Raw genomic sequence first — 9,771 nt, forward strand, 5'->3', positions numbered from 1 at the left:
TCACGTTATTTAGCTGTTGAACGTTTGGCATGCAACATGTCTTATTGTCTACTACCGTATCTTAAGGAGTCTTTTTGAATATTTGTGCAGTTGAGTTTTTCAGTAAGACCCATTGGTTATAGATTTCAACAACGCCAGGTCATTAGGCACACATTTCACAGCATTATTGTACGTCTAATAATGATGGCAAAATAAATGTGTCCATCGAGATGGGTTTAACTGTATAAAACACTGTAATTGCATTACAAATGATTGCCACTTGACCCGGTAATGTTGGCTTAGCTATAGCATTTATTGTCAATTCCATTGGGACAGCATGTCTTATAAAAGGCTGCGGTTAAGTCACAATTTATAAACATGTTGAACAGTTGATGGAATAGCTAGATAGTCAGAATGTCGGAATCCCTAAGTTTACCTACACCCAGCCTCACCGCATCATTTTATTATTTAGCATGGTAAAGATGGCAGCCTCAATCTCAGGGGGCTGTTACTGGCTGTTACTTACGCGAGATTTGAACGGGACTTACGGTATTATGGAGGGCGGAATTAAAAAAAAAAATCACAAAATCAAAGTAAAATAATAAAATAAAAAGGCATTAATAACAAAAGTAATAAAAAACAATAAGTTTTTAGCAAAAATAATTAAAGCTCGTACACTACATCAGATTTTAATCAGATTGCCTCAGTCCCAAAAGAAAGGAGGGACCGAAACTCGGTATTAAGAATTTGCTGTGATTAGAACCCCACTGCCTGACCTCAGACATGTTCAATGCTTGCATCTGTATGAAGAGTAATGGCCCTCTGCAGCCACATTATACAATGTGAAAACTGCATCTGGAGAGAAAGATAGGACTGTCATTTTTTGAAATTGGCACGGGTCAAGTGTTATCAGAATCATAATGAACATTGCTATTGTATATGGGATACATTGCATGATGTCTTTGTTGTCAACACGTTTAGCTTCGACATCCACTCATGTGATGGCGATTTCCATGATAATAACTAGCGCCAGCTCTGACTAAGAATATTCGAGATTTGTACAGTACTACTGTCCATTCAGCTACATCACAATGCTCATAACACCCCGCCTTACCGATTTACAAAGAAAGAATCTAAAAGGCTATCCTACTTTGAGAACATTTTTGGCAATGTTGTTCACTGATCACAGCTGCTCTCTCCCGTAATGAAGTCTGTACCAACACCAAGCACAGTTGCCCACTTCTGTAATGGGATCGGTGCCAACACCACGCAAAGTGGCCCTCCTGTAACTGAATCGATGACAACACCAAGCAAAATTTCCCCTTTCTTATCGGCATCGATGCCAGCACCAAACAAACATTGCCCCCCCGTAATGGAAGTGGTGCCAACACAAAGAACAATCCCCCCCACCGTAACGGAATCGGCACCAAACACCAAACAAAGTTACCCCTCCTGTAATGGAATCGGGCCAATTTCAAGCAAAGTTGCCCCTCCCGTACGGAATCTATGCCAACTCAAATGAAAGTTGCCCTCTCCGTAACGGAATCGGTGCCAACACAAAGAACAATTTCCCCCTCCCGTAACGGAATCGGTACCAACACCAAACAGAGATGCCGCTTCTGTAATGAAATCGGTACTAACACCAAGAAAAGACGTCCCCTCCTATAACGGAATTAGTGCCAACACCAAACAAAGTACTCCCCTCCCGTAAGGGAATCGGTTCCAACACAAAGAACAATTTCCCCTTCCCGTAATGAAATCGGTACCAGCACCAAGAAAAGATGGTCCCTCTTGTAACGGAATTAGTGCCAACACCAAGCAAAGTTGCCCACTCCTGTAACGGAATTGGTGCCAACTTCAAGCAAAATTCTAACACTGTGACCAACAGCCCACCACATTCCCTAATACATGATGGAACTGTGTAGTACAAGCAATTAAAATTAAAATTTGTACAAGTAGCAATGATGTTCTTTAAACTGGTAACTGGCACAGAAGTAGGACGACTTGACAACTCATTATGACCATTACGTCACAATATAACTTAAGACCCCTGTTCAGGGTTCCGTAGAATTGTAATCATACATCTATCGAAATGTAGAATTTTAGTCAAACTGTAGAATTAAGACCCCACCATTATAGTCAAAATGTACAATTAAACTCCCACTATTTCAGATAAAATTAAATATGCGTAGCTAGTGTATTTCAACATTTTACTACGTCACTTTGCCAGTATACTCGATTTCATCCCTCGCCTCTAAGCTATTGTAACTCTACTGGCACTATGGGCCACGATGGGCGACCCTGCCACGTTTCAGACAAATACCGTTGAGGGCAGCGAACACAGATTTGAAATACTGCAGCCATCCGAAGGAAGGCGGGATAGAGACTAGAAATCGAGTGTATAATTTCGATTGCGTTGCAGTCACAGTTAAGTTGAAAGCTTTATAAGGTCAACGTCGTGTAAATATGTAAACAATATAATAATAGATATCAATATCTTTGGTTTGGTAGGATGGCAAAACGAATTATTCTTCAAGTTGCTTTGCGCCAGATTTGTTTCTGTCTTAGCAAGAATAGTCACGATACTGCAGTCGTCGTGGAAGAACACGTTAAGCCCACTTGTCACATGATATTCAAAACCAATCTTGTTCTGCAATAATTCTCATAATAATAATCATTTTGTATTTGTTATTTTTTTTCCAAATAGCATTGTAGTTTTTATTGCTTCTATATAAATCTCAATTCAAATTTCAAAACTAATTTTTGCAAGATCATCCATACTTTTATACGCAATTGAAGAGTCCAACACCACCAGCCGCCGTTAACCACCCGATATATGGGATGCCAAAGAATACATGGACGGCCTGGCATGCTGCCTGATGATGAGATCCAACATCTATTCACATTTGAAGTTATAATTCTAGAATATGTTACTATCTTAGTAGTTACGTCCGTTGTTATTATACCATATTATTTATTAAATATCCATCGATAACGAACAAATATTTGAATAAAATGTATACCAATTTAAACGTTATATCAACTTTGGTTACTCATTTTGCATCTTCTGTTGTACGCGGCGACATTAGTGAATATTATCAATCAGTAAATCGATTTTGTAAATATATGTAGGGGGTCACTATATAAAATAGCTGTCCTGTTCGCATATGCACCAACATCGCAATGGTGTAACCGCATAGACCAACAATTCACAGATGAAAACACATAGTACGCCACAAGCAGTTATTAATGAATTCGCACACACCAGCAAGCATTAGTGTAACACATATGCCCACAGGGCTCTGGTGTAAACACACAACCAACAATGCTAACGACAGTAATCTCAATTTAATTCGAGCAAGTTGTGAATTCTGCACTCCATTTCCGAGTCGATCGGTCGTAAGATTACGTTTGTGCCAAATTCAACATTATTCTTAATTCAAGATCAACCCAAAACCTCATCCTTTCCACAATACATTCTCGTTCATATAACTGGGATTTCTGTGTTAAATTTTAAATATGGTAATTATTTTGTAAATACATTGTTACACAGTAGACAAGTGTATCGATCTTTTTATGCACCTCCTAGATACGTTGCCAATGTTCATCTGAGACGTTTACGGTCTTACTATTTGTTAATTATCTCATGACCTCTTATTAGTAGCGTTCACGTACAGCTCCTTAACACGGGCTAAGAGGTCAAATACATTATCCCCAGCCATAGAGGGGATAGAGGGACTTTGACCCAGCCGAGAAAACCTGCGTGGACGCTTTGCACGGGCTAAGAAGTACGGATTAAATGTTGCTCGAACTATGTGTACGTACGGTGAACGCTGAGATCGGGCCATCCGACCAAAACGCCATTGTATTTAATGTTCATTTAGAAGATTTACTATTATATTCATAATTATTCATTTCGGAATGCCATTTCCGACATGACAATCAACGCGAACACACCTAGGGTCATTGTTCTTGAGAAAAAAATAAACCGACGATGAGACTATGTGCTACTTTCTGTTATTTTGCACTTTCTAAATTTACTTTGGTATTGTTTTATAAGCCTAGAACTAATATGTACTAGTATGCCTCCATAGTTACTGTACTTAGTAATCTTAGATAAAATGACTGAAGGTTTTTGTATACTAGTATTTTGCTACCGACAGTTTCCTACTATGTGTATACGCAATTGGGTCTACCTGATATGCAAATATACGAGTTTAGCTTAAATCTTAGCCCGTATTTTGTGTAGCGTAAACACTACTAATGCCTAAATCATATATTTCACGTACTCAAAACCTCCAGGGATTACTAGTGGAAACATACTAACGGATATACGAGGCACTCAAGTGGGGTCTATAAATTATGTTTTTAAATGAGTAAGAGGACTCTGTATGACATTTTCAAGAAACAATGGGTTCCTTTTTTGACATTTTCAGGAATGAAAGCTGTGTTGATATACTAGTAATACATGCAATGTGGCAATGGTGGGTTCATTTTACCACGATTCCTGATGCTTCAAAAGTGTTTAAACCACTTTAAATGATGGTCGTACAATTACAACATAAAATTGTCAAGTTTAATTAAATAAAAGTTGAATATTAATATTATATCTATATTAATATAAATTGTACAGGTATCTCGTTTCGTGAAAATAAAAAAATCTGAGTTATTGCCATGAACATTTTAAGTTAACAGGTCAGTCTCAAAAACATCGTACATTAATCGTACATCGAAATCGACGCAATGAAATCGGTTCGGTGGTGCGCAATTGTACAAATGTCACCTACAAACTAAATACACAAAACAATGTAAAATTCGCTTCAATTTTAGAATTAGTTATTCTTAACTTAGTTCAATCGTTCAATAAAGCTGATTCACACAGCTCTTCATGCTGACATCGTTAGAGTTCAAGATTTGGATTCGTTCCGCTCATGGACCTTTACATATATAACTTTATTAAACACTTACACACATTTCGGAGGAATTAGAAATGGTTACAAAGGTGAAATAACTAAACACTAAATAAACTACTAATAATAACAACAATGAAAAAATAACGAAAACTATAAACTACAAAGATGAAATAAGGAAGCGCATACAATTACATCTTACAATACTTTTTTACAGTTTATGACATTCGAAAACGCGCTGTGCGACGATCACCACCCTTTAATATAATTTGTCTTAGCATTTGGATTATGGTAAAGAAATAGGTTGTATACAGTATATCAACCTAATGTCAAGACACCCATTTCTTTACATTGACTCAAATCTCTTTTGAGCGATTTCTTGCTTTGGACAAGAGAGGTTCTGTTTTCAAGTTATACCCCAAAAAGATCAACATATAAATGGACTCCGTCGATGTTAATAAGTGTAGTTTGTACACTGACATTAATGATATTATCGTCGGTTGTGGGTAATTTATTGCCCTCGAGCCTCGTCCTCGCATAGGTCAATTTTATAACTGCTAATTTAAACGACATGCGGTACTCACATGTGAATAGAAGGCCGTTCATTGACCTTTGACTCGTAAAAGCATTCTGGGATCGATCGTCAGTTCCAACATGGCAAATCGTGATATGTGAAGTGGCAGTTTTCTCCTCTTTTATTTACATGTAGATGTTACTGTAATATTTTAGACATAGAATATTTAGACATTGTGGTTACGCCATGGGCGTGGATCTACCGTCGATTGAGATCGAATTAGAAAGAGGCCAAACAGGTAGGTTTATAATGTACACTACACTGTGCTATATCTACATGTATTAGTTATCGACTTCCGCATTTATCGGCATTTGAAAGGTAGTGCTTGGAAGTTCCGTTCCGTTACTTTACTGTCGCTTGATATCAATATAAGGGCTATAGTATACGCATGAACAATTTCAAATCGATAAAAAGTCGATATATCGTTTTTTTTTTATATATATCGCCAATATTGATTTATGATCCCAAACCGTCATTTAATTACATTGTGGAATTTTTTGTGTTTCTAACTTATAGTTCATGCGCGTTCTTACGTTTCTATGTTCTACCTGTACGTTATAACACTTTCTTCTATGCTATTGATAAAGAGCCATTGCTCGAAACGTCTAGCTATTTTTAATAGTTATTTAGGACTACGATTACCAAATATTATCTTCTATATATCATATTTATCAGTCCGAGCAGCGTTTATTAATTTATAAACTACTATTTAATTACATACATGTATTCATATATCCGTGATGATGTTCCATCATATTATGCGATACATAGCAATGTACACCACCAGTCAAGTGAAAAAAAAAACCTACTGTCACTCCAAAATGCTCTGAACCAGTATCACCATCACCACTGCACTCTGTACTTTGTTATCAAGGCTGACATGCAAATACATACCATGTACTATGAGTGTGAAGACAGTCGGCGTACGATTCGATTCACGTACAATTGACGTAGGATTAATACTCCCTGTGAAATACTTCCAATTCACACACGTATATATATAGCAATTTGAGCCAATGTCAAAATATTTTTGTGTGACAGAAATATTGACAATTTTCTAGTTTACATAGATTTTTGGGATTTTTCAGATTTTGGGATGATTATCTTATTTACACATATTTCATACAAATTCAGGTTTGGGTTTCAACATTCGAGGTGGAGTAGATCAACCATATATTAATCAGGATTCTGGAATTTTTGTGACCAAAATACGAGAAGATGGAGCAGCAGGAAAGGATGGTCGATTGATGATTGGAGATAAAATTTTAGAAGTAAGGAGTTTTATTTGACTATTACAGTGGGCACAAATGAGATTTGTACAATTAATTTGCAACTTTCCAATGTTCCAATAACCCCATCAACTTCCCAAAAACAGTAGAAGAGACCACAAATAAGATTCATATGGATAATTTACAACTTCATTTTTATAGTCACAGTCAATCACAGCTATAGTACATACCTAGACACAAATTAATTAGCCCAAAATCAAGTGGCATCAGAGAAAAGTAAGATTGTCACAAAATGTAGCAAATTATTTTCATAACATTACATCATTTGATAGCGCTAAGAAAAAGGTCTCTCGCTATATTGCAATGTTCATAGAGACTTTTCTAGGGAGTTTGCTAACCCCCTATACGAATACTTTAAGGTCTTAACAGAGGAAAAACTAGTAAAAAATTTATAAATCATCAGAAAATTTATAGATATAAATGAATACAGTAATTCATTTGCTGTATCAGTGTTTGTATTTACTATTTTAAGTATTGAAAATTCAGCACTTTCAGTCACACAAGTGACTTGTGAATTGCATATTTGTAATGCTGCATCTGTTCTTTTCATCTACAACAATTTACCTCAAAACATGCACCACAATAATACATGTATGTTCAGTAAATCAAACTATTGTGTTCTATACATGAGAATAAATTATTTAAAAGTAATAGGTAAAGGTCTCAACCATTCATGGCTGACTGTTCATAATGAATAAAATTCAGACCTTGATTTTTCAACTTTGTTGGGTTTATATTACTTCTTGACTTCAAATGACCTGTTAAATATTATTACTGGTTTATTTCATTGTCAGATTAATGGTATTGAAGTAAATGGTATGGAACATGATGAAGTAGTCAAATTGTTTGTAAATGCTGGCAGTACTGTACGTCTTATAGTGCAGCAAGAAGCAGAAAAATCCATTATGGTAGGAAAGATTTTGGGTCTCATGAATTTATGTTGGACCAGTGTCTTCCTGATTAAAATCTTGTGTGGGTAGAAACTCTGTTTGCTTTTAATATCTGTCACTGGCGAGGTCACCTCAACATGCAACTAAATTGCAGCTCAATTTTTCAACAAATACTGGAAAGTAGCCTGAATGGTCAGACAACCAATTACAACATGCCTTACTAGAAAGTGATCTGTTACACAATTTTTGATTGGCTGCTTGTGAGATCCCTGCATTGGATTTTAATCAGATTGGCCTGATTCAAAAGTCACACTTGAAATTTAAAGTGTTTTAAAGTATCATTTACATGCAAGATTTCACCTTAACTCGCATTATGTGCATAACTGAGTTCATTTATTTATTTTTCTGTTTGCAGGAAAGATACCAGAATGATGTAAGTGAGGAACCATCATCTAAATCCAATAGTCATGCCACATGGTTTGTTGTCACGGCAATACTTGGAGTTGTAATAACAGGAGTTTTTTATTTCAACAAAAAACAAAGGATTTTTTAATTTATTCCTCAAAGCCATATTTTAATTATGAGATAACGTACAATTTATTTGAATTCTGGTAAGATTTATTGTTGGTTTCCAGGCCAATATTATATAATACACCAGGATCAGCTCATAAAGGGATAGTTTTGCAATAATCAAATTCACCAATATGATGTTTTGTAATCTCAAGACCATGCATATGTCTTACAGACGGATAGAACTTTACTGCAAGTGTTTGAGTGATGGACAGTTCTAAATATCAGTCTTCTATGCTTAGTACCATGCTAATATTTCTAATTTGAGGACTTCATGTTGGACGAGTTAATTCAATTTGTGTAGTAACAAATGTAGCGATATATTTTTTCACTGTGCAGTATTATTTCTATTACATAAATTTAATTTCTACCAACCTATATATAATTTTTAAATGACTTCATGGGTAATCTGTAGCTACCAGGTTTTTTTTTAATAGAATATTGTAGATTCTTGTATTTCCAAAAAGGTGTACTCGTGTCACAGCTAAAATATTATAGAAATAAACTTGTCACCTGACAATCTCAGAAACACAAACATCTTTTTTTTTTATTCTTTTAGAAAGTATCTTTTTTTGTAATCTTAGAAAATGCATGTTTGATAAGTGCCAGTATTTGGCTAAATTATTCTGTAAGGAATCTAAGATGACAATTATACTTCAACAATGGTTAGAATTTAATATATGAGAGAATTAACAATGAAGGTGTATGATTAATTGTATTGTTAAGAGGAAGTGAATTAAAATTAACTGATTTTAGTTAGTGTGTGTTCAATTGTTTACTGCTGTATAATATTCTGCCTGTGTACCAGACAACTGTTCTATATAGTGGCAATTATGTTACCTGTTCAAAATCATTTGGGAAGGTCTCCTAGGTCAGTGGGTGGCTGATAAATATAGCATACTGCTCAAACGACAGTTTCAATCACTTATTCGGTTCCTTCAATTTTGTTCAGAGGCAAAAAATACGAAAAGATTAGGAAGACCATGAAAATAAACACAGACATCATCACATTACATAGTCCAACGTAGAATTATCATAGTACTGGTACATGATTTTGACAAACACTATCCAAGGTGTTAAACAAAACAACAAATCTTGGACAACCATATATTCATAGTAGTACTGCTTGATATTTTTGAAACCCCTGGATTGGATAATATTTTATTACAGTAAAGAATGAAAGGGTTAAGTTAGGCCTGCTTCATTTAATACCTTGAAGTATGTTCACATCTTAGAAACCAAGATTAGTTGATTGCTCTTACCCTGGTTTGCTTTAATTACAAACTCAAGAATTACTGAGACCAACACACTTGGAATCACGTTTTGAAGTTTGAAATTTTCATGTGAAAACAAATGTTGCCCAGGAGATAGCAAAAAGTAGTTCAATGCCCCCCCCCACTCCCCAAATAACTAGAGGACGAGCATTTTCACATCTGTTTCTACATAGATTGTTTGAATCCACACTTATTGTCCTGGTGTGAGGAAGCCCTCAGGCTGGCTAACCTTCATTCACCCTCCATCAACTAACCCTGCCAGGGCATTCTAGCATGGGGACTTAG

General features: G+C 35.7%; 1 protein-coding gene across 1 annotated transcript; it reads left to right on the plus strand.

The window, feature by feature from the left end:
• The first annotated feature begins 5,518 nt into the window (after window positions 1–5,518).
• On the plus strand, window positions 5,519–8,967 carry LOC144357983 (synaptojanin-2-binding protein-like). Its single transcript, XM_085491143.1, has 4 exons — window positions 5,519–5,701; window positions 6,598–6,734; window positions 7,547–7,660; window positions 8,058–8,967. The coding sequence occupies exons 1-4, from the start codon at window positions 5,650–5,652 to the stop codon at window positions 8,193–8,195; spliced, it is 441 nt and encodes a 146-aa protein (XP_085347269.1). The 5' UTR covers window positions 5,519–5,649; the 3' UTR covers window positions 8,196–8,967.
• Window positions 8,968–9,771: the final 804 nt, after the last annotated feature.

The sequence above is a fragment of the Saccoglossus kowalevskii genome, chromosome 2 (genome assembly GCF_978046115.1).
Source record: "Saccoglossus kowalevskii chromosome 2, keSacKowa6.1, whole genome shotgun sequence".
NCBI classification, from domain to species: Eukaryota; Metazoa; Hemichordata; class Enteropneusta; family Harrimaniidae; genus Saccoglossus; species Saccoglossus kowalevskii.